Source organism: Aplidium turbinatum, chromosome 1 (assembly GCF_918807975.1).
Source record: "Aplidium turbinatum chromosome 1, kaAplTurb1.1, whole genome shotgun sequence".
In the NCBI taxonomy this organism is placed as follows: domain Eukaryota; kingdom Metazoa; phylum Chordata; class Ascidiacea; order Aplousobranchia; family Polyclinidae; genus Aplidium; species Aplidium turbinatum.
Genome location: NC_137472.1, coordinates 60,223,874 through 60,250,504, shown reverse-complemented (window position 1 = coordinate 60,250,504; position 26,631 = coordinate 60,223,874). Strand labels below are relative to the sequence as shown.

General features: G+C 34.6%; 2 protein-coding genes across 2 annotated transcripts in view; one reads left to right on the top strand and one right to left on the bottom strand.

The window, feature by feature from the left end:
• Positions 1 to 8,418: 8,418 nt before the first annotated feature.
• LOC145768052 (solute carrier family 2, facilitated glucose transporter member 5-like) lies at positions 8,419 to 19,658 on the top strand. Its single transcript, XM_082579545.1, has 10 exons — positions 8,419 to 8,544; positions 9,444 to 9,572; positions 11,456 to 11,723; positions 12,425 to 12,546; positions 14,593 to 14,763; positions 16,071 to 16,165; positions 16,467 to 16,638; positions 16,949 to 17,112; positions 17,637 to 17,787; positions 18,388 to 19,658. Exons 1-10 carry the CDS (start codon positions 8,533 to 8,535, stop codon positions 18,583 to 18,585), a joined length of 1,482 nt encoding a protein of 493 aa, XP_082435671.1. The 5' UTR covers positions 8,419 to 8,532; the 3' UTR covers positions 18,586 to 19,658.
• A 1,444-nt stretch (positions 19,659 to 21,102) lies between these two features.
• The window catches only part of LOC145768036 (uncharacterized), a 32,528-nt gene continuing 26,999 nt past the window's right edge, over positions 21,103 to 26,631 (bottom strand). Inside the window, exons 2-5 of the mRNA XM_082579544.1 lie at positions 26,256 to 26,324; positions 23,546 to 23,811; positions 21,421 to 21,603; positions 21,103 to 21,141 (exon numbers count right to left, since the gene is read on the bottom strand). Coding sequence (XP_082435670.1) covers positions 21,118 to 21,141; positions 21,421 to 21,603; positions 23,546 to 23,811; positions 26,256 to 26,324 — 542 coding nt within the window. The 3' untranslated portion in view covers positions 21,103 to 21,117. The remainder of the gene's footprint in view (positions 21,142 to 21,420; positions 21,604 to 23,545; positions 23,812 to 26,255; positions 26,325 to 26,631) is intronic.

The following is a 26,631-nucleotide window of genomic DNA, read 5'->3' as shown; positions in this document are numbered from 1 at the left end:
GCATCTAAAACATGTACAAATACAACTAATGAAAATTGACCAAATTTTCAGACTTTAATTGGTAGGCGCAATCAATAATGACATAAATGAAACGTTGTCAATTCAGAAACCAGGCGTTTAACTGAATAACTGAAGAGAAATTAGGGTTCCAACAAAATTTCACTATAGGCTAATAGATAATGGAAGTTGGATGGCATAGCGGGTAAGGCGTATGCTTTCCAATCAATCGACCCACTTGGGCCACTTTCCTCGTTTGACATAAAAGCGAATTAGATAATTTTCTCTAAGAAACAATCTCCCAGCAGCGTTTACTAAAATATATCGATTTGGATAAATTGCTGTTTACCAAAATCCCTACTCTTACATTGTAGCTAAAATTTTGCGTGAGAACTTTTTTGTAAAGATCCTGCTTTTTTGCTGGTCAAAAAATATTTATAGTTGGACATTAATATCAATAATTGGATTTATGTTTACTTCTACCCAGAGATGTACGTATGCGCCGCAAATTCTACGCCGTAGACTTGCGGCGTAGACTTTTTGTTTGCGCTAACGCTTACGGCCACATTGTTTTGGATAGTTTGCGTTTGAGGCTGTGCCGTAAAGTTTTCGCGGTTTTATAGCGCATAGCGTCAACGCATATTTTTTAATGTACTTTATTCCCAATAACACGCCAATACCTTCCAGCGCTGCAGTTGAAAGAATGTTTTCAATGGGCAAAGACATATTGAAACCAAAGCGCAGCAAAATGTCAGATGAACACTTTCAGATGCTTGTGTTTCTTCGTGGAAATTCAAAATAAAACTTGTTTGTTTCAAGTGGTTTATACCGTGTGAATGTTTGGCACCTTGCAAACAAAATGAGTTTACGCTAGTGTATGCGCTAACGCTTACGCCGCCAACTTTTTTTACAAGTTACGTTGACGCATACGGAGTATGGTTTTTCGATCGTTTGCGTTTATGATGACGGCGTCAATATTTTTTGTATGCTCGTACATCACTGCTTCTACCACATGGAGAACAATGTAAAAAGGAATATATTTATTTTGCTATAGTCTAAAGTGACAATATTGATGAAGTCAAAAACAGAATATTTTAAAAACTAACACTGTGCATTTGTGCGAGCTAGGCTTAGATTTCTTGAATTCAGATGTGTCAATGCATGTTAATTTTTCTTACCAATAACTAATGACATTAAATTTGTTTACGACTAAGGGGGCATTGGAAACAGAATATGAAGAAATACTGAATGAAATAAAGGGAAGGAAAACTATTGCAATGAAAGAAATTTTCAAAACAAAGTCATACAGGTTTCAAATTTTGGTGTTATTGCAAACAAAAATAAATAAACAATAAAACACCATGACAAATATACATTTTTTTAAAGCGTGTAGTTTTTATAATTTTTTTTGCAACTCATTTTAATCAAAAGTTATAGTTTTTCCCTAATGTTTTTTAGGAACGAATGTTACTATGAGGTCTTGTAATGAGCAGTTGGAATGTTAACAATTAAGTTTTAATTATATTGGTAAACATTTATGGCCTAGTTGACATTCTAAGCAGTAGTTGGCTGTGAAGTCGGGCGAAAATATACGACTCCGACTCCTCGGTTTGTAGCTGGCAGCCTTCGACTCTGGATTCAGCGTTGCCAGATTTTGAGGGTTGTCAGATCTTTTTTTATTGCCTTTTTCATATTTTTGAAGTTTAATTTCACTGGAATTGTGATCGAAATCGAAAAGACAACATTTGCAAAAATTTCCAAGAATAAACACATCTTTTGTCTGGTAAGGTGTTAGAGCGCAATAAGGAAAACAAAAAGCAATTGCAAACAAAAATACCATTTTTCAATCTTTGGTATATCAAGCCGGAGTCGGAGTGTGCCCTTTTTTAACGACTTCGACTCCGGACACGCCAAAATCCTTCCGACTTCGGGTCTACAGCCCTGATTTTAATGCCCTAAGACTAAGTAATCATAATCATGTGATTGTACGTCACATTGAGTGACTTATGTCAAAGTTATTTTTTGCATTTTTAGGATGCAGCTTATCAACTGCGTTTGCCTTTATGCAAACATTCAGTTAAATGGTGTCACTTCAATCCTCCTGTACTCCAATAGAATTTTTAGCCTTGCTGGAATACCAAATGATCAAGTTACCAACTTGACGGTTGGATTGTTTACTGCCCGTTTTATTGCATCAATATTTGGTGTAAGTCAGTATTGTTTTTGGTGCATACTGCAATTTTCCTCTTTTTTATCACTTTATTATTCTGTGGTTCATAATTGTGTTTTTAAAATTATCCATCACATTCCACAGGTTACAATTCTCCTGCAGGTTGTTTTGAAATCTCTTTGGTTTAAAAATAATCGAATATTTATGATTGAATGGAAAGTGTCACTGCTCCAATTATTATGTCGGACTGTTTGAAACCATTAAAACACTTTCAATTTATTGTTATTTTTCTCTCTGGTTTTTGTGGTCATTAGACTACTCTGCATGCAACAACTCAGCAAGCGGTTCAAGTAAAAACTACAAGTTCTACACAGAAAAACTAACTATTAACTTGCCACTAAGTGGCTTGTCTGGGTACATCTACCTGCTTTTTCGAGATGTCCGACCAACTTGCTTTAAAACTTAGAAAAACAAAAGCAAGCAGCCAAATTTTGTATAATAGTTTGCTTGACTGAAGTTATATTTTTATTTGTAGGTAAAACTTGTTGATAAATTTGGTGGTCGAAAGATGCTTTTAGTTTCCCACTCTGTATCCACACTAGCTCTGGGCGTCTTTACTGCATCTCAAGCAACAACTTATCTCTCTCCCACAGCCTTACCATATGTTTCTGTGTCTGCCATTGCAGTGTACTTAGTATTGTGAGTGGAACCGTTTTTCTGCTTATATTTTACATTAAATTTACATCAAGCATTGTAGATTTACAGTTTTACTGCTCGACTTTCTTTTGTTGTGATATCGCGTGATAAAGCAAAAATTGATGAAAAAAAGATAAAAGTTTTGACACTAATTTGATATAAACCTATTAAACCCATCAGATAACTGTAATTTACTTTGTCACTTTTCCCCATGGAGTAATGTCCAACACATGATTTGCTTTGGGCCACCTGTAGGCCTATGTGGCAACAACAACATCGACATTAGGGTGGCTCGTTTTTGAACTTTTTTTTTTTAAATTCTCTTGGGGTAGTGGGAAAATGGTGCCAATGAGGGAGAAAATAATCATGACAAAATTTGAGATTTGTAACAAATTGTCTTCAGCCTCCTCATGGGGCCCAAAAATTAAAAAACGGGGTCAAAAATGAATTTTTTTCCAAAAATATTTTTAGTTTGGGTAGATACAATATTGTTTAGATATATCAAATTAATGTAAGAAAAAAAATTGGAGTCATTTAAACTATTCCTTCAGCTTCCTCACAGCTTCTGAAAATTTCCATTTTGCTGAAAATTTTGCATTTTTGTTTGTGGTTACATAACTACAAACTTCGTCAGTGATGAAAATTCAAATAAAAGACGTCACTTTTTCCTACCAAATTAACCCAATTTCATTAAAAAATGACGCAACAGCTCAGGGCAGGTCTATAAAGAGAACTACAATGACGTTTTTTAGTTGGCAAAATGTCTTACGCAATTATCGGCCACCCCCACTAGTGGGGAATAAACCGACGATGGATTATGATGATGTAACCACCCACAAAAATGCTAAATTTTTAACAAAATGGAAATTTTCAGAAGCTGTGAGGAAGCTGAAGGAATAGTTTAAATGACCCCATCTTTTTTTTTTAGGTTAATTAGATATATCTAAACAATATCATATTTACCCAAATTAAAAATATTTTTGGAAAATATTTCGTTTTTGACCCCATTTTTCGATTTTTGGGTCCCATGAGGAGGCTGAAGACAATTTGTTACAAATCTCAAATTTTGTCATGATTGTTTTCTCACTCATTGGCACCATTTCCTCACTACCCTGATAGAATTTGAAAAAAAGTTCAAAAACGAGCCACCCTAATTCGACATGTTTGTTTGCGCGGAAAAAAAAGCGTTTAACGTTGGTAGGCTCAGTTCGAGTCATCAATTGACAAGTTCTAATTTCTCTCATGTTAATGATTTTTCTGGTTTCTGTTTGTTTCATTGCTTATGTGGAAACACACTATTCAATATCGCGTTTAAAAATTGTTGTTTATGCTTTGAAATCATGATGTTACGGAATTAGACACATCAAATCTAACAAGCTTTTTTTTGCAGTTACTCTGGTGGCACGTTCCTTGCATCAACATCTCTTGCCGCAATAATAACCATAGAACCAACCAGACCAACAATCATGGGATTTGGTGTTGTAATTTTTTGGGCTTTGGCTTGGTTTGTTGGATTTATTGCTCCATACCTTGAGGTATTGAAACAGCTTTTGACAAGTTTAAATTACAAAATATGGAGTATGATTCTGTTTAATTCTATAGATTTCTCAGAGCCTTGTTGCAAGATCTTTTATGTTTTCAAGTAATTTTTTTACCTTTTTTAACAATACAGTTCTTAGACTGCGATCACAGATGCAACTCAACATAAAACAAGAAGCAGCAAAGGGAAATATGGCTTTCGCGTCGCCTGCTGTCCTTATTTTGTCACGTCATAAAGAATCATTGCTGCGACAAAGCTGCGTTGTCTGAAGCAGTGTTAAACCCACGTCCTTTCGAACGTCAAACGTGCCTGATATGTCTAAGAGCCTGTCTAGCGTTTTATAAAATTATACTTTCTTTTAGTGGTTTTGTGAATTGAGGGAAAATGTTATATATTTTGCAGGCAAGAAACGATGAGTAAATGCAAGTTTTAAAATCTTTCACTCAGACTGTTTTGAACAGTTTGCAACAGTCTGCAACATATGACAAATCGACGTGCTGCAAGCAACCATGACTTGATGACTAATCGTCGAATCAATTACTCGGCTACGCGTTGGGATCTGAATTTTTTACCAACGTTCTATACTTTTCAAAAATGAAATCGCTTTTTATTCAATTTAAATAAATAATGCTGGAAAAATGATTGCACTTGAAGCGCAGTTCAATACACTATGCAGTCGATTACACAAATCACAAAATACAGATTAATACCACTAAACTTGTTTTATCACCAACTTTACTACAACTAAAAAAATAACTGTTGTAAACTAATAATCGCTCAAAAATAATAACCTCACGTTTTTATAATGTCTCAGCAATAAACATCACGACTATCCAGCTTTTTAACAAGATTCCTTCTAACGTATGCACTCACAAGTAAGTTAAGCCACCAAGGCAAACCAGCCCTTTTAATTAATGCAGTTAAGTCTCCATAGTCCTTACTTGTTGAAAATATTGAAATGATAATAGATCTTGAAAATGCTCTATGGAAAGTAAAGCCTCATGAATCTTTGTTTATTCTCATGGTAGATACTTGGAGCATACTCGTTTACACCATGGATTGGATGCAGCATAATCTTCCTATTCTACTTCATCATGTTCATCCCAAGCACAAAGGGAAGAAGCATTGATCAAATACAAGCCAAGCTTACGTATCGAAGGTTCAGCTTCAGGAGTTCATACACGATTACAAAAAAGAGTCAAACATTGCCAATGACAATTATATAATCAAAGCAGGCATTGACAAGGATTGTAATTGTTCTTATTGCCATACCTCATAAAATCCTGTACACAGAGGACACTTCGTCCTTTAAATGAGGCCTATTATGTATATTCCAGAGATAAGTTGCAGCAGTTGCAAACAAAGTGCATAATGCAGCAAGCAGGGATAAAATAATTCCAGAAAAACTAACAAGGGTGCACTTCCTGAGGTTTCATGTTGGATGACAGTCACAGGGAAAACACTTATTCTAATAGAATCTATATACAAATATATAAATACCGTTCAAACAATAAATCGTTGTCGTCGTCGTGTGAGCCTCTGGGACCGACGGTCTATTCTTTTATCACCCCAGATTCACGATATTCCCTCACTACACTGGAAGGCTACTAGAGAGCAGCCAGTCTTTGGTTTTATCATCTATGACACGCAGACCTTCCACTGCGTTAGGTGGCTGCTTGAAGATAGAACAGTCATTGATGATGTGGTCTTCTGCGGTCTGTTTCTTGGCACCACATTCACAGAAGGAGGAAGAGGCCATTCCTCATTGGTGCATACTACTGTATTAATACTACAAAAAGTGCTCAATGCGAAGCAAAAAGCCAAGCAGAGCAAATTAAATCAATATAGTTATGAGTCTTTAGTCTTTAAACCCTTGAAAACCTGTTTCACCCTAAAAGGAGGATCATCAGAAGGTCCTTCATCAAATAGAATTCTATTTTAATAAGGACCTTCTGATGATCCTCCTTTTAGGGTGATTCAGGTTTTCAAGGGTTTAGAGACTAATAACTATATTTGGTTTAAATAATATTCAGAATTTTAAAAACTGATTGAGGCAGTTCACCAGGCATTTAGTTAAATAACATGATATACGTTCTTCTGGTGTAAACTAAGCTGAACTATCACAAAATATATATGGTGATAATCTGCTTTAATCCTTAAAAATAAGAAGAGAGATTCCATTAAAGAAATCAGTTGTGTCTGATTGACGAAACGTTGGAATAAAAGCAGATTATCACCTTATACATTTTGTGATGGTTCAGCTTAGTTTGCACCAGAAGAACCTGCAGTATATCATGGTATTTAAATATTTATAAATTAGTGAAAAACACAAGATAGTCCATTTGAATAAGTGTTGCACCTGATGATTGTTACCCAATATGAAACCTTCGGTAGTGCTTAATTATTTATCCATGTTAGTTTTTCTGTAATAGCCTACGCCTATATATACGTATATACTGTATACCGTAGTACTTTGAAACTAATATTTGTAGTTTCGAACCACGTTATTTGTAGGCTTTCTTATGTGCGATTTGGGATTTTTAGAAGCTGCCACAATGGTAACAAATGAAGTCTGCCACTTGTAATCGTGAAGAAAGCATGCGGACTTTTTTATTTTCTTGTTTTAGAAAGAAATGTGCAAACAAATGTATCAAAATGTTAACATTGGCGAACTAATTTTTACAAAATATTTTTACGTTACTGGTGTTTACAGCAGGTGCACGTGCTATTTTGAACATGTTTTGTTTCGCAAGTTTATCCGTGATACCTTGTGCAAAATTTACTTTTTTTGTATCATTTTTTTCTAAAATAGACCTACAAGCCGTTATTTCTATAAATCAATTCTTGTTACGTTTTATTTCTTGTTTATATTTTGGCTGCGTATAATTTTTCAGAGTGCAATTTGTCTATTGTTTTGAAACAGTGTGTTTTTTTTTGTTTTTTTTGAAGAAAAAATGTAAAGAAAAATGATTCTTCTCCTATTGATATTATTTTCAGCCAAAGCTTTTCATCATCGTCATAAGCCATAAAATACAGAACTTGGCCTACTGCACACGAAAAAATCTAACTACTCTTGTATAGGCTAGAGGTCGTCTATGTCAGTTGCTATATTTGTGCGATGTAACCATTTCTTTTAGAGCTGCAAGAACGATGGTGTTTTTTTTTTTTAAATTCTAATGACAAGCATTAGTCGCCGTTTCTTTTCATGTTTTTTATTGACGAAACCGTGCAATTACAGGGTTTTAAGTCAAGAGGGAAGGAATGAAACCAATCTTATTCATCCTCAAAAGTATTTGCAAAGTTGGCCATGCGGTGTTGCTTTAAATATATAAAAGAAATTGCTTACTTTTGTTGTTCCGATGAGTTAGAATTAGAAGTAGGCTACTTGTCTCAGTCGATGATTTGGCTGTTTAGTGTTGCCACATTTGTCACGAAAAAAGGTTTAGCATTAGCTTAGATGGATATATTTTGAAAAATCACAATGGTTACAACGAAAGCAACAAGACTATGAGGGTCAAGACAAATGAAAACCGATACAACCCGAACAAACACTTGGTATTTTGAGTAAAAATAGTCAAGCAAGCACTGACAAAAACATTCTTCTGTATTTCGATGCATGGATAAAGATTGCTGTGTCTGGTTTGAGATTAATTTCGTGGACGTATTGCAACAACAAAAATAGAAATAAAATATGTCCCACTTGACACGGCACTCAGTGTGACGACAAATCAACTAATAAACTAGAGCTGTGAGATATTTACTGCACTTCTAATGATTTATGGCGTTCATTTGTAAGGAATCTGCATACAGAAAGGTAGAAAATGACAATATTTAGAAGCACTACAAGCAAAATTGTATGTAAGCTGTTTAACCATCAGCATAAGAAAGACGAAGATTGCAGATACCTGCAATGTTTTGAAAAAAATTTAGTACCAGTAGGCTACTGCATTATGAACCAACTTTCTACTTTATTCTTTAAACGTTCTCATACACAGCAAGGCTAATTGTTTCCAGAGTTAGATAAACATATTTTCAATTAGGTATATTCATATTGTATATGATTAAGAAATAGTAAATGCCTAAACATTGAAATATTTTCTTCATTTGTCGTCTAAAGATTTCTTCAAAGATGACACAAACGGTAATGATTTTCATTCTGAATTACTCTTGTATTACAGCATTATGGAAAAAATTAGTGTCGAAACTATAGAACTGTAAAATTACACGTAGATTCCAGAAATAGCAATAGCCTAGAAACAGCAAAAAGATTTCATTTTGAGATTTAACCGGATCTAGATAAATAACTGGTGGAGTGGTGGATTATTAATATTGTTAAATGATCACGACCAAGCAAATCGAAGACTTGCTAAGCAAGAGCAAATGCTGTTTGCAACACACAGGAATTTACTTAACCGGATGCTGCACTACTGTACATAGTGCATAGCAATTTATTTCTGCACAAGCTGTAATAACTAATAACCTTCGCCATATATATCGTCTAAGCAGATACTCTGAAAATTTAACAACGAAATAAAAAAAAACTGTCAGTTGTTTTTGCTTCTGTCTACACTTTCTCGTCAATAATTTATTTCACTTTTTTTATTATCATACTTCTATTGCTACTTGGTCTTTCACTATATATTGGCGTTTTGTCTTTATCCTACTTCATTTTATCTGGAGGGTTTTATAGGTTTTGTGTCTTTTCTTACCTCTACCTAATATGTCTGTTTAAATTGATTTAACGTCTACAAACGTTGCATGAAATGTAAAGTGACATATTTTTTTCGTTTTGGGTTACTGTATTTACCTCGCTTTTTTCTCAGTTGACTTCTCCTTATTTCTCCAAATTCATATCTTGCAACTCTTTGATCTTTTGATGTCTGTTTTTCGCAAGGTTCAATAAATTAACACCCTCCAAGTTATATAAGCCCATTGTTCTTTATTAGCCATTTGCTTGCCATTATTTCATAATGTGAAAATTTCATTTTAATAATTATTTTTGTTATCAGTTATGCTGAGTCTGTACATTTTTGTTCACAGGAAAATTCAAACTTTTCAGTGTGCATATTGGTGGCTACCGTCATGTGCATGCCTGGATTGGGTTTCCAGTTTGTTGCTCTCAACCCACTCGCCCCAGTGTTTCAAGCAATGTTTAATGAGACTTATCAGGTAATAATTACTGTATAGCATTATGACAAAAAATCACAAACATAATATTTATAGTATTGTTTTTATTAAGATTGATACATGAGGGATGTAAAACAGAAGGATGCGAAAGCTGTTACTGCGTCTGACAATAGAAGGGCTTTTTTAGCTCCAACTGTGTTTGCACATGACTGCAAAGCTCAACCGTTTATGGTCTGGGGCTTTTTACTTAGCAAGATACGATTGCCTTATTCACAACTTAGAATCATACTGAAGGTCTGAAAAACCACCAGCAAATTGGCTTCGAAAAAGAGCTTTGCAAACATGCTTAAATTTTCAATAGATTGGATTTCGCTTGTGTCTACATTTTTAATGCTTAAGTTTGTTTAGCACTGACTTTGCTATTAAGCTTGAGTCCAGTACGCTACATTTTAGCAGATGGTTCAGCATTTTTGCAGTTCAACCATTTCAGGACTGACTGTATCAGCAGCAGTTGATTGTATCAGAAGCATTACACAACTTTCTGTAATTAAAAAAAAACTACCTCAACTACCGCCCTTCTATTGCTGTGAAAAAGGCAGTTGCTGCGAGCTTTTACATTCCTCTGTTTTAGATATACCTGGATTGATACTACCTTCATGTCTTGCTAACAAAAAGTTGTAATAAAAATTGTATCACTCATTAAATATTTCAACTCGAGTTAAAACAATATATTACCCTTTAGCGACACCTACGTACAATTTAAATAGTGTGTTGTTAAATGTTTTTTTAAGCAATTTTTCAGTAATATGCAACACCATGGCTACCTAAAGATACGGCCTGATTTGTCACATTTTGCAGAAATTTCCAGATTTTGCTAACTTTAGGCGAATATTTAGATAAATTTTTCTAAAAATTATATTTTTTCGCTTTTTTTACTGTTTTCCCCAGATGACACAATAGGTTTTAACATCCTCACATGTTGAAAAACAAGGAAATTTGATTTCGAAGATTTTAGTCAGACTGTTAATTTTTCAATAACAGTCTGATTCGTGTTTTTCAACTTACTTTTTCTCATTTGCTACTGCTTCCCTAAGGCAACAAACAGCTTTTATATCATAAAGAAACAACAAAAAGTAAAAAAAAATCTCAGAAAATGTCAGTCAAACACTAGCAGTAGCTGTAATCAAAATCTACAAAATGTGACAAATCAGGCCGCATCTCCAGGTGGCCATGGCAACACGTTGTAAGTACGGCTTAAAGGGTTTAAACACGGTGTCTATCGCTGTCAATTCTTGCTACAATCGGCTGCCGAGAAACGCTGCGGTCGAAGTACATTAAACCATTCCTATAAATTATTGTAGTATTGTATGGACTATTTTGTGTCTCAGAACCCAATAGATATCAACAATGTAAAATTTGCTTACAGTAGTTTCAATGAATAAATCAAACAATTTTTACCTCTAAATCGAAATATTGCAAATCTCGATTATTAATCACAACAAAGATCTGCAAAAAAAGGTTTCAAAACCCTTGCTGTCGTTCACAAACAAATCGAAACTTGGGATTACTTTGAAAGCAAAAGTGGGCTATGAATGTGCTATAAAAATTTGTACAGCGGTCTGGTGACTAAATGGTCTTACGCTGCTCCTGGCTGATCAAATGTTATTTTGAGTTAAAATAGTCAAGCAAGCACTGACAAAAACATTCTTCTGACTTTGGATGCATGGATAAAGATTACTGTGTCTGGTTTGAGATTAACTTTATGGATAATTTCATTGCAACAAATTGTTCAACACTGAGAGTACTTCAGCATTTCAAAATGAGAAGGTTTCCAGCTTTAGTACATTGTAGTCCACATACTAAAGGTAAGGTCTGTTTACAGCGTTTCTTTTTAATTTGTTGTTTTTTCTAATTTTTAAAAACAGAATCGCTACAACGAAACGTTGCCTTCTTCTACATGGATTGCTTTATTGTCAATATCGTCATCTTCCATCACAATAGGAGCAGCTATTGGCAGCATATCTGTTGGAAGACTGCTGATGTATATCAGCAGAAAAAATGTATTTCAATTATGCAACAGTTGTTTAGTGATTGGGACTTTTATCTTTGCATTGGTTGGAAAATTGACGTCATCATATGAAGCGGTTATCATTGGGCGTATTGTGATTGGTCTTAGCAATGGAATTGGGTTTGGTAATAACATTGTTCTCTATTTTGTCATGTATATTTTGAAACATGTTGAATCAAAAAACGAGTTTGTTCTCTTGACCGTGATTCTTCGTCCAAACGATTAAATTTAAATTATACTGTAAAAATGATGATTTTGACAATGCGCGCATTCAAATGTACCATCAATAGATATGTATTGGGGTTCGAAGGTTATGAAGCAAAATTAGCAACATATCTTGTTGCTATAGTAGTTGTTTTGCCAAACAACTCTAGACCAATAGATCTAGAGTTCAATCTAGTTTTTTCTCTTTTATTTACAAGTTGGATAAAGACGTGTATGTATATGGTAGAAATACTTTATGAGCAAAAATGGAACATTAGACTATATAAGGTTAGAATAGAATTTTTAATGATGTAGCGTAGATTGTAATGCTTGTGTTTCTAATTTTTTACTTCTACATTACAATTAAAATTATAAACTATCAATATATTTTAATAGCTATAAGTTTTAGTAGAAGATTTAATTTGTCCTTTGATCCATCAGTTTTTTCTAGTGTTTGAAATATCAACTATTTGCATTTTTGAAAACCAAAAATCAAAATTTCCTGGTTTCACATTCCAAAAAGGAAGTTCTTGATTTCGTGTGGCATTTCTAGTATCTAGCTATAGTAACTCTACAGTATTTCACAACGACATCTCAGCTTGCGTGTTATCATAAATTATAGTTATTGGTCCAATTCTTATCATTGAAGTGAGTACACGAGATAGACAAAGCTTCTGGTTGTGTACGTCATCATTGTGCATCGGTTTCGGAATTTTAATCGGGGCCATTTTTACACATCCAAAGGTAGGTTTCAAATCTTGTATTTCACTCCTTATTTCAAATAATTTAAAACGTTTGATCAAACAAGCACACCGATCAAATTGGCACACCTTAATTGAGGGGCCTCTGTAACTTTTTTAAAAGCAAATATGTTTCCTTGTTATGGTTTAATCCACCATTCTATCTCTTGTGAAGACAATAATAGCAAAGAAATTTTTTGGAAACACTAATTACCCACAATTCCCTTCCGAAGAAAGCATGGTGATGAGGTGACCATTGAAAAGTTGAAATAGTCAGAAAATGAGGCAGCTTCAGAGCACTGCAGATGTATTTATTTGAAGAAATGATTCCACTTTTGTGTTTTTTCACGAAGTTTTATCAACAAATAACTAGCCTACATACTTTAATTTTCAAGTTAATGTTTTTAATCTTAGTTATGTTAGCCGAAGTTTTGATGTAGCCAAATGGCTACATTGGGCATAAAGAGAGTCCAAATTCCATGGAATAGAATAAATTTCTGAATTTTTTTTACTTTGTATGCAGATACGTACTTTACTGTAACCCCGCCTGAATTATCTACAATTGATGAAAATAATGTAGATTTGGTGTTGAATGAGATATTGGGATAGTTGTGCCCGCTGGTGACATTTCAGAGTAAGAGGATGAGTCCGGTGAAGATGCGGAATGCTTACTTCTTCATCAAGGTTATCTTCGGCGCCTTCTGCTACAAGACAGCTACAAGTTGAAGTGGTTGAGGAAAGTGTGAAAGAGGTTCAACCGACAAAACGCTCAACCAGTAAAACCACAAAACGCCAGCATACGTGGAAGAAGGAGGTATTTAAACCCAGTTTGGATGTTCAGTGGGAGGATCAAGGGTATACTCTATCTGAATATGAAACCCCTTTGGAGTATTTTTTAGAGATTTTTGATGACGAGCTGTTTGGAAATATTGTCCGTGAATCAAAACTTTACGCTCATCAAAAAAACGGACGTGTCTGGGTTACATCTATTGCTGAAATGAAAAAGTTTATAGGAGTGCTCCTCCTACACATCAGTATTGTAAAGATGCCTTTGAAAAGGATGTAGCCTACTGGGAAAGACGAACGAGATACTCTCTAATAGCTGACTGCATGCCACGCAACAGATTTGAAACGCTGTTACATGCACTTCAATGATAACACAAATATGAAGAAAAGAGAAGAGGAAGGCTATGACAATCAGAATGAATCCCTTGATAGAGCATCTGTAATCGAAATGTCAGCAAATTCCTCCGGAGGAATATAATATAAATAGCAAATAGCCTGCCAAAGAATCTTAAAGCCATTTTAGTTTTCTGGTTACTCTTTGTAAAATGCATATAACATTTCTACTTCGGTTTTGGACCTTCAGCGATCGAATTTACAGGATAATTTGTATCTAAGAATTTTCATATTTGCGCACTCTGTATGCCCAATGTAGCCATTTGGCAACATTTTTTAATTTTTTATTTAAAACACAAAAAATAAAATTTTTGATAAAAATGGATTTATTGGGTCACAAATGTCACTAAAAAACAAACAAAATTTTTTTTTCGTTTGTAGAAGTTCGTCCGGGCATTAAAGGGTTAAAAAAACATGAGTTACAGTTTTTGCCGCATAAATGAATTTCGGGGTGAAAATGAAAATAGTTATATGCAAGCATTTCAGAATCCATGTTTAATTTTTTAGTAATCTGCAGAACATTGCAAATACACGAATATTGACCGAAGAACTACAATCAACAATTTCTCATTTCCGCGTCGTTTTATAACCATTTCTAAATGTTCTAATATCGTCAGGCTTGAGACTGTTAGTTTCAACAGTTTAATACTTAAAAAGAATCCTTTATCATGTAGCCTAATCTAATTGTATTGACTGCATAACTCAAAAATTGTAACTCAGCGTTTTGAAAGTATCTCAATCAATCTATAAGCTACAGTTTAATGATCGTGAATGTAATCAACTTAAATTCAATTGCTATAGGCCTACTCAACTACATTTGTTATTATTTAGTTTGAATTTTTGTAGTTTGTAAAGTTTGTCTGATATTTAGGTTTTGGGAACTGAGGAATTGTGGCCACTAGCAATTGTTTTGAGATCTCTACTAAATCTATTTTACATTCTGATAAGCTGGAAAATTCCCAAGACACCTTTTTACACGGCTAGACAAGATGACAAGGACAAGACCATGGCACTTTTAAAAAAGCTACGCATTGGGTCACAGGTAAGATGAATTCAAAGTTTGTACGTTAATTAGGCTACATGAAGGAATGACTGCTGCACTGACGGTAAACTTTACAAAAAAAATTTTTTTGGTTTATTTTAAACCATGTTTACATTATTTAGTATTGAAGACTATTTTTATTGCTTTACATCTGTAAGATTGATTGCTGAGTTGTGGAAAACTTTGCTATTGCAGTTTTGTGTAAGAAAAGATCACATCACCCGTTATCATTGTGTACACCAGTAGTTCTCAACCGGGGGTCCGAGAACCCGAAGAGGTTAACGAAGCGATTTCGGGGGTCCGTGAAAGTTTCCGAGTTTGCAGCATGATTGATAAATTACGAAATTAAAAAATTGGTTGGTTGTGCTTTATTTGTGTATTACCGTGATTTTCAAACTGTACTTTCCAACGAACTGGTGCAATGTCCTTTGAAGGTTCAAAGGTTTGGTTTCTTAAATAAAAAAATGTCATATAAATGAATTAATTTTTTGAAGCTATGTTTAACTTAATTCTTTTCAGACAGCAGTCTATTGATCAATGCTTAACTTAGAAATGTAAACGTTATTCAGCAGTAGGGTGGCTCGTTTTTGAACTTTTTTTTTTAATTCTCTCGGGGTAGTGGGGAAATGGTGCCAATGAGTGAGAAAACGCTCATGACAAAATTTGAGATTCGTAACAAATTGTCTTCAGCCTCCTCATGGGGCCCAAAAATCGAAAAATGGGGTCAAAAACGCAATTTTTTTTTTAAATATTTTTAGTTTGGGTAGATACAATATTGTTTAAATATACTTAATTAACCTAAGAAAAAAAGTTGGCGTCATTTGAACTATTCCTTCAGCTTCCTCACAGCTTCTGAAAATTTCCATTTTGCTGAAAATTTTGCATTTTTGTGGGTGGTTACATGATACATAATTGCGTTAGACATTTTGCCAGCTATAAAACGTCATTGTATTTCTCTTTATAGACCTGCCCTGAGCTGTTGCGTCCTTTTTTAATGAAATTGGGTTAATTTGGTAGGAAAAAGTGACGTCCTTTTATTTGAATTTACGTCACTGACGAAGTTTGTAGTTATGTTTATACAACAGACATTATAAGACTTCATCCAACAATAGTTTCCACATGATGCGTTTATAGAGGCAAGCTGAGAATTTCTTTAAGACGACCTTTCTATTTTGTGTCAAAAAGTTGAAAACTGGTTTGCCTTCAGCCTAGTTTTAAGACAAATTAATCCAATGAAAGATCGTTGTACATAACATGTTTTCACCCATGATATTGAAGAATGACCAAAGTTTTTAACTTATTGAAAGGCGGCGTTGGAAAGGGAATACGAAAATATACTCGAAGAAATAAAAGGAAAAAAAGCAGTTCTGCTGAGCGAAGTTTTCAAAAAGAAGCAATACAGGTAGACTACTAGTTTTATTTTTGCTATCACTACAGTACTTTGAGTAAGTAAAATTTATTTTTTGTGCTTAAACACTGTTCAGTTCAAAATGTAATAAAAGTTGTATTGATGCAAAACTGATAAACGACTGTGATGAGTGCTGATCATCAGCTTATAAAAACGAAGAAAGTATTTATAGATAGCTGTAAGTCAATTGGCTCTCCATTGAGCAGTATCGATCCTAATTTACGTCTTTCTTCGGAGATTTCTATGCAAGATAGAAAAAATTGTATTTTGTTAATGTGGTTTTATGCGCTTTTAGAATGCAGTTCATTAATGTTTGCTGCCTATATGCAAACATTCAGTTAAACGGAGTGACTCCAATCCTCCTGTACTCCGATAGAATATTCAGGATTGCTGGTATACCAAATGATCAAGTTACCAATGTGACGGTTGGACTATTTGGTGTTCGTTTTATTGCGTCAATTTTCGGAGTAGGTAACGAGTTTTATCTTATTGCTAGAGAATTTTTTTTTTATTTCTTTGATAATAGCATTTCTGAGATGTAAAGGTATGTACCAAATACAAACGATGCTATACATTCCTGAAGGTGAAGCGATAATGCTGTATGCAATATGTACGTACATGACGAATACATGATGCATATTACCACTTTCAATATCATATAGGTTTTAAATTTACACTTGAATAACATTTTACATTAAGTATTTCAAATCATTATCTTCATAATTTTTATCAGTGAGCTTTAATTTTTTTCTAAAGAAGACATTGCTGCATTTGCAGGTGAAGCTTGTTGAAAGATTTGGTGGAAGAAAAATACTTCTAGTATCACACTCTGTGGGTATAATATCTCTGGTTCTCTTTGTCTCATCCCAAGCAACGGTTGACTTAGCTCCTGCTGCCTTGCCATACGTTGCTGTTATTGCAATAGGCATATTCTTGATATTGTGAGAATGTTATTTTTTTTACTTGCGTTTGATTCATACTGCAACTTTGAAACATTTCACATTTTTATTTAATTTAAGCAGCAGCATTTTAAAGTTTTTAGTAGAGTAGCCACTAGATTTGCTTTAAATTGCTCTACTTTGACTGTTTTTCTTGGCAATAAGCACTCATATTGTAATGTCACAATTTATTGCGAAGAGTATCTTTAGTAAATAAACTTTTTATCGCAGTGAATCTCTTTGCAAGTAATCCAATGACATTATAGTTTCAGCTTCTATTTTCACCTAGCAGTAGCTATATAGATGATATCGTTTGAACTCATTGATATGTGTAAATATCTGGTGAACGCTTTCTTTCTCTGTTGTATTAAAACCCTACAATGAAAGCTTAGTTAATGGCAGGCATGGGGGAACCACGTGGGCCTCGTGGGTTTGGGCCCACCTGCTTTAAACTTTGGCTTGCAAAAAAATCTTTGAGTAAGTACTTATTGTTTTGTTTTATGTCTTAACGATGCTGTTATTTACAGCTACTCTGGTGGCACTTTTCTTGCAGCAACATCTCTTCCAGCAATAATAACCATAGAACCGACCAGGTCCACTATCCACTATCTAGGTTGTGTTATTGTGTGTAATTGGATTTTGGGCTGGTTTGTTGGATTTATTGCTCCATACATGGAGGTAAAGTATTTATTGATATTACGTTTAATAAGTTAATTGCTACGTTAAATAACAAAATAAAGATAGGAAAAATTGAACATGTGTAACCAAATTTTCATTTTATTATCTTTCTCTAGTAATCGGGTATATGTTTGGTTTTTGCGTAGTTACAACAGACGTTTTCAAAGTAGCAACTTCATTTTAGATAAAATTGACAGAAATCTTTTTTTTTTTAATTCAAAAGCTGTGACTAAATAATTAAGCAAATGAATAAATAATTTAGTAAAAAATTGTGTAAATATTTATCTTTGCATGGAACAAAAATTTAAACCTTTTGTTATGTGATATTACATTGTACGAATTTGAAGGCGTTGAGCAACGGATGCAGCACAAGTGAGCAACTGATGCAGTGCAAGTGTTTTAAGCGTATAGTTAATTGAAAATGATGCCAAATGTCGAAAAGGAAATGTATCTTGGATATTCCTTTTCTTCCGATGTCCGATACTCACAGTTTGAGCTTATAATTGAGCTGTAATTAATAAATACTTGACACATCAGCTCTTGAAAGAATAGTTTGAAGTAAAGTCAAATTGATGTCATTTATGTTTAACATGATAACAGGTTCTTGGCGCATATTCATTCACCCCATGGATTGGATGCAGTATAGTCTTATTTGTCTACTACGTCATGTTTATCCCAGAAACAAAAGGTCGAAGCATTGCACAAATACAAGCAAAGCTAAATTATCGACGATTCAGTTCCAAACCCGTGTCTATACCGATGCAATCCAGTCAAGCGTTCCCTGTGACAATTACATAACGAACGCAGGAATTGCTACAGACGATGCGTCATTTACAAACATGTTGTCGAAAGCAACCCTCAAAATGTTAGCTTAATAATTTTGATGGTCTCTGTTTTTGTGTCAAATAACGCATAGATATTTGATTTTATCATGATACGTTTGAAATGTGAAACTGATATGATATGCATTTTTTCTATATTTTTAATGTTTACCTTGTGTGTGAAAGTTAAAGTTGTCATCCTTCTTATTGTAAAAGTGCACATGCCAACGATTTTCTCTTCGAAACAAGCTTTGTTGTAGTTTTTTTTTTTTACAGTTGGCAGAACTTCTTTTCATTTCGCTGCAAAAGTGTTAGACCAGGCATACTCAACTAATGTTAACAATGGTCCAGTTTGACAAATTAAACATTTTCAGTGGTTTGGTGAATAAATAATTTCACACACAACCACATAAGTTGAACTATCAGTACCAGCTCCAAAACACATTTTTTAGGAAAAAAGGTAACTCGATTTGGATTTTTGACAAAGTGTTGGCAGTCTGGAGAGCAAATCCCCTCAGCTACTAGCTTAATCAAAGAAAAATTTCTTCCTGTAAAAATATATTTAAAGAGGCCCTGAAACGCTGCAATGAGGTTATTTTTCCAGAAACCGGAAGTCCATTATCAATACTTAGAAGGTCCGAATTCGGACTGCGGTCCGCTAGTTGAGTAGCCCTGGGCTACACTAACCTGACGATGTGGTAGTTTGCTACCTATTTTGCAGGTTGAAATACATTGACAGTGGCTTTGTAGAGTTTCAGTATGTTCCAGGGAAACGGTTTATTATTTTTCCACCCGGATGTGCTTTAGATTACTGTCTATTTTTTTGTTGCTACTTGTCGTTTCAGGGTAACATGTATCGCATCAGTTTTGGAAAGAAGGTTCAAGAACTCTCGCTTTGAGCATAACTCGCGCGTCATCATACGAGTGAATGAGATCACGTCAAATTGTGAGGACAAGATTGTTGCAGAGATTGCGCATATAACGCCCAGACTCTTTCGGGAAAATAAGTCGGGAAAATAAGCACACAATGGGATGCAAAACGACTATATTAACGACATTGGTGCTGTTTGGTGTTGTGAATGTAGCTTACCATAAAAGTTACAGACATACTGTCATAAATTCAACGTAAAAAAATACTGAGGCGTTTGAGCATTTAGTCAAAAATAGGAAAATTGGTAGCTGTGATATGCTGACAAGACTCAAACAAGTTTGTACATGTCATCAAAAGCAGTTGAGAAGTGTCAACTTTATTGACAGTAAGGTTTTTCTTGAGACTTTGATTTTCCAAATGTTTGATTGTGAAGTGAAAGGTATGTCGTAATCAAGTGTTGTTTACAGTATTTTAACAAACTTAACATCGAGTTGTGTAGAATTTTATACTCACTTGGTATGCTTACCTACTAAGTAGAACAAAGTGACGCATTTCAAGGGACCTATTTATGAAATAGACGTACTGAGCTACGACAGAAATACCTTAGTTGAAGCTTGCAAGGAAGCATGTAACATAGTAACACGAATTCAATCGATTACAAGTAGGCAGTATCTTATGTTGGTACAACAAGTTCACTAATGTACGTATTAGCTTTCCGTAGCAAGCATGGTGCTGCCCTATCTCCTTTCGAAAACCTAAACAGTACGTCTGTGGTTGTCTTCATTCGCTTGTTATAGCAAGATATATTGTTTTAATGATGTTTTTATGATGCAATTTGAAAGAAAGGATTGGTTGCACTTCTAACGCAAAACTTCTTGTTTTCTAGTTAGTAGGTTAAGCTTTTGAAAAGCGTTACATCCAAGGAAGTATTGCAAAACCTTCATTTTTCAGTCTGAAATTCATCAGTGCTGATGGCCTCAATTGCGAAATAACACAAACGGTAGTTTTTAATACAGTGTTGTAGTGTGATGGCGATTGAATCAAATGACTGGGTAGAACTAAATTGGTATTTGTTTTAAAAGCACTTGGAATAAGATGCAAAGTTCAATACGTTCTTAACAAATCTTTAGTAAGCTTAAAGCATTAAGATATAACATTACAAATATTTACACAGAAATTGAAGCTTTATACTATCCATTATATCTTGATATTTTTGACTTAGATATTTTGAAAAGACATATTTACAATGTAATACAGTAGTTCTGTGAAAAAATAAAATATATAGGAATATCAGATCAACGTGTTTGATTAATCTGGCAACATCTTACAATTGACTCACCTGGCAACACTGTACACAAGCAATTTTTTTTAACAAAAAATATTTTTATCAATTTGCAACACTAGATGCCGTTGAAGAGAGGTGACCCCCAACACTTTCATGGCAACAACTTCATTATCGTCAACGTTGAAGTTTGCTTTGATACAACGTCGTTTATCGTTGACACTTTGTGGTTCGTCATGTAATAAACAAAGAACGAATAGCATTAAACAACATGAATAAAATAAATAACAAAATCTTTCAAACATCTTGATCCTTGTGGACGATCATATCATCATCACGGCTAAGAGATGATGGCTTCATGTCACATCGATCTTCAACTTCTGTAAAAAAACAAAGCAAATAATCAAATTAAAGAAGTTTCCACAACGTTGATGCAACGTAATGTACTCTAGATGTTGCTTTAGATAACGTTGATACGACGTAATGTACTCTAGATGTTATGCTAGATAACATTGATACAACGCAATGTACTCTAAATGTTGCTTTAGATAACGTTGATACGACGTAATGTACTCTAGATGTTACGTTAGATAATATTCATGCAACGTAATGGACTCTAGATGTTATGTTAGATAACGTTGATGCAACGTAACTCTCACCTTATTGTCCAACCTATCCAGAGCTTCCCTCAACATGAATCGTTCTATCGTGTTCGGAATTCTCACCCCACCAGGACCATCTTCGAGGCAAAGCCCCAATGCAACTTCCTCCTCAACTTTGCTCATTACCTCGATGACGTCATCAACAGATAGATAGTTGAGATGGAGATTTATCCGAACAATCTAAACACACATAATTATGATACAACAATTAAATAATGTTGCTGTATGTGACGTTTTATTTATTTGTAAAAGTTTAACAAAATTTAAGCAATTAAAATTAAGAATTGGAAACTGATTTGGATTCGCATGATAAAACAATCTAAAGCAGTGGTTCCCAATCTTTATGACCTTGCGGCACCCTATCAAAGAGATAAAAGTTTGCGGCACCCTATCAAAGAGATAAATAGTTTGCGGCAACCTGGCAAAACTGAATCAATTTGATGAGGTTTCTGTATTTCTAATAACTGTATGAAATAACACAGAATCAGTTTTGCAGTAGGCTATATTGAGCGTAAATAGATGTATTTATTCAAAAGTCAGTGTGAAATTTGGGCTTGACTTTTTGCACAAAGTCCCTTAATATATGGGGGCACTTTTGATAAAGCCACGAGCATTTCTTCCTCCATTACAAGCAGTCGTTTCAGTTTTTTTTATTTTTATGTTCGTTTACACGGAAAACCCACTCTCACGTAGGTATGACGTGGAAAACTGTAGAAAAAGCACAATAGCTTTCTTTCCAACGTAAGGATATTCATTTTGAGTTTTTATCCAGAACTCGCGAGAGGCAGGTCCTTGTGCATAAGCTTAAAATTTCCATCGTTACGAATGTCAATTAATTCTTCTTCTTTAAGATTCAAAACAATATGAGAGTCCACTAAAAATGGATTTCTTACCCATGCGTAATTTTCCGTGGACAAGTTGGAAAAATGTTTCCAAATTTTTTCTTCTAATGATTTTAGGTGCTGAGTTACTTATTAGTGGGACAACTTCTTTGTTCTTCACTTCAGATAAATGTGAAAGCATGTCAAAGTTTCTGTTCTCCACTTTTAAGGACCACATTTGCAGTTTTTCTCTCAGTGCTTTCATTTTATCGATTAAAGTTACGAGAGTTTCATTTTTGCCTTGCATTTTGACATTCACTATTTTAAATGGTCGAAGTTATCTACTAAATACGCTAGTTTGGAGACCTAATTATAATCGCAAAGCAATTCACAACATTCCTCTTGCTTTTCAAGGCTGAAAAAAGAGAGCATTTCATCCTTCAACTGATATAGCCTACTCGTGACAATGCTTTTCCTTGCGACGACCATCTTACTTCGGTATGCAACAGATGATTAGCATAGTTTGCTCCCATTTCCTTACAAAGCTTGACAAATAGGAGTGATTTAAGTGGTCTACTTTTGATGTAGTTGACCATTTTGATAACTTTGTTTAACAATTTTTTTTTTTGGTTTGACCCTAATGTTTTTCCGACAAGAACTTCGCGATAACAAAAACAGTGTGTTGTTATAATATCACTATTTTGCCTTTTTGCTGACAATACAAATCCTTCAATTGACCCAACAATCGGTTTACAATGGTTCGCAAACAACCGTGCAATTTTGTAATTTTGCTGGGTCACACAATCGGATAATCCATCACAGCAATTTGACTTTGTTCGCCTTAATACGCAAAATAAAATCATAAAGCCTGGCAATAATGATGCGCTACAAACGTTTTTACAGAAAGAACAGCAGCGAGTCAAAATCTCTTTCACGCTGTTTTTCCTGGGCGAGAAAACAAAGGCTTACCGGCAGCCAAGCGACTTCCCCACTGAGCGAACTTTCCAGAAAGGAGCCGGTAATAACTACGAGATGCGAAAGTTAATACGCACTGAAACTCGGATAGAAATAAATAAATTCCGTAAATAAATTCCGATTTAAAGTAAAAATAAAGAATGGGCCGCACTATTGCAATATTTCACGGCACCCTTGAGCATTGCAATTGGCACCCCAGGGTGCCGCGGCACCCCGGTTGAGAACCACTGATCTAAAGTAACGTTGAATCAACGTAACAACTGATATTATTGCAATTATGGTTCAATGACATTAAACGTTGGTTATAAAAGTTAAACATGACTTACGGATCCAGGCATCGATTTGATCGCCCCCTTCCATGGACGGAATTGGTTGGAATTCATTCGGCATCCTTCCAGATCAAGTAATCCAATCCGCCCTGGCATCGATTTGAGGAATGACGTCAACGCATGGATGTCATTCTGAGTGTCGGAGGCATTCATCTTTATCTTCCCTCCATCAAAATGACGTCCTGCGGCTACGGTCACATCCTCGTTGTTGCCTTCCCTCAAGATTCTGCTGATGGCGATGATGGAGTGATCATCATGGCGACCTGATAATGCAGGAATATCACCAATCAATATTAGTTCGGCTAACCATGTTGTAATCTAAAACCACAGTTTGGTTCTAACCACAAAATAATCAAACATTGAATCCAAGTTGTTTACTTAAGAATAAAACTTTAATTTATTTACCTTGGAAACAAAATACAAACAATTATTTTGAACAAGAAGTGGCTATTTGCCATGGTGACAATCAAAAAGCATTTTTTCGTGGCAACTGTTGCCAGAGTTGAAAATAAGATTGGGGTTAGAGCAAAGATTAAAATTGTTCTTTCTGCCCAAGACTTCAGAATTTTCCAAATTGCAAGGTTTTATTGTCAATGTCTTTGAAGTTTTCGAACAGAAGTATTTATCTGGCATCACTGCATTTGAAAAATAGCCACAGTCTTTGAACAAAACTTTCAAGTTTGAGTCAATGTTCTTATTTGTATTTGAAAAATAACCTGAGCAGTCTTAGGCTAACTTTGCAGTTAAAAAATAAACTTTTGTTAAAACATGAAACTAACCAAAGCTTGCAAATTGAAATGAAATTTTATTTTTTATTTTCGATGAATCTTCTAAGCAACTTTATAACTTAATCAAGAAAATTTCCCAATCAGTCATTTCTTGCTGTAACTTATCTAAGCTGATGTTTTGGTTCCACACTTAGAAGACATAGACAGAAACACACTTTAAAGCATTTCTCTGGTGAAAAATGATGCAAAAATAAGCAAAATGATGACTGAATTGAAAGCTGTAACAAACCATTTGTTTCATGCTTTTTTTCAACGACTAAAAACAAAATAACTGTCGTCTGCTGATTTGCGCGGGATCTTTTGTGCAGAATTGCCAAATAAGTTTCATTTTAAAATGTAGCCTAATTGTAGCGACAAACAGTAGAATAAAATTAAAAAGCTAAATCATTTGAAAGAAAAGAGAAAATAATTTCATGTTTTATCAAAATTAGAACAAAAAATACAGCCAACTTGTAATTTAAAAAAAAACTACGCACATGCTTCAAAAAATGCGAATTTCATCTTTCAGAAAAAAACTGCAAGTTTGGCAACTTTGTTCACAATCAGCACGAGTTGTGGTCTGCAGCTTTTCCGAGAATTTTCTGCGTAGTATTTCCCAGAAAATATAATAGCCTAACCAAGAAGAAATTTAGATGAAAGTTTGTGCCATGAAAATTGATTGTTTGGATATTCTGTTGAAATTACTTCAGATTAAATAATTTCTAAAAAAAGAACACGTTTTCAAGGAACTTTAAAAACGCAAAACAACTTCACAAAAAGCTTCCTGCACTTACGTTCAAAATCACTTTACAGTACTTGAATAAAATGGCAACAAGTTGTAGTTATGTAGGCTATTGAATTCTTTTAACGTTGCTATTCGTAAAAATTTAAATCATAACATTTTTTTATGCAAGACAACGTAACCCTCACATTATAATCTACGGGCAGTGGCGTAGCCAGCTCAAAACTTTGGGAAGGGAAGTCAAATAATGATAAAAGTGAGCCCGGCAATGAGTCATTGAAAGTAGAGCATCCACAATAGGTCTGGATGCCCTCCCCAAAATATTTTGACTAATATACAATAAATTTGCGCAATTAGAGAGTACTTTCAGCCTAAGTATATAGTAAAACTTTGTCAAATGATGCTGTAAAAAAGATCGAAAATTCTAATTCAAATATTTATTAACAATTGCCCTCTTCCTCTCTCCCTCTCCCCGATTGCACCATTGGGGCAAAGACATTTTAAATGCAACTCGTACCCAGATAAAAAAAAAAAAAACATTACATCTTGATTCTGGGATCCTGAGCTACTGGGCGCTTAATTATGAAATTAAAAAAAACACATTATATCCAAAGAATACGCGATGTTTGTTGTTCCAGGCCCTTGGGAAAGTTACAGGCCCAAAAATCCTCTAGGGCCGGATCGAAACATACCACCTGGACCTCCTTGTCAAAGCTACTAACTATAGGCTAAGAGAGATGATTGACAAAGATTTAATAACTTGTGATTAGTCAGGTCCTTGCAGAAAAATTTTGTTCAGCTACTGGACCACTTTTCAACTTGAAAAGTTCGTGCTCGCTGAAAGAAATGAGTACTGTTGCCTGAATGTGACCCCTAGGGACCAAGATTTTTCAACTTTTTCTTGTAACGCTTACTTATTGTGCTTTTATGCTTTCCGTGCTTATATCTAAACTAATAATTGCTGCTGGAGCCGTTGTTTTCTAACCTGGCTGATTTTATTCACTTGATAATTTTTCACTCTATGTTCGTTTTAACTTGAAATTAGAACACTTTTTAAATGCAAAACTACTTAAAAAAAAAAAACAATGCAATACTGGTTTACAATCCCCTAAATAGAGGCCACGCCAAAATTGAAGCCACCCACAAAAACAACCTTTGCAAAGAAAACTGTATTGACGAGGTAAAAACATTTACTTACTGGCAGCAACGTTCCGAGTTTTCTCATAAAGCTCTGAAATAAGTATTTTCCGTTTTTTCCACTTTTCACCTGAAAGAAATCACACCCTCATGAATACTAGGGCTTGCAGTTGTCACCGTTGCAGGCGTACAGCTTACGCGTTATCGTGACCACAGTTCATGTTTGCACTAACCAGACTAGCCGCGGGTAGATAGTCGATATATGTGCAATCACTTTATTTTTGTACGATCAATGTCTATAGGATTGCCACCAACGTGCGAGGGTAAACAAAAATATTATTGTTATAACTATAGTTATTGTTTACAATAAAATGCGGCACATTAATCTTGCTAGACTTCTAATACTTTTAGTTTGCAATTTGTTGTAAACTTTTGAC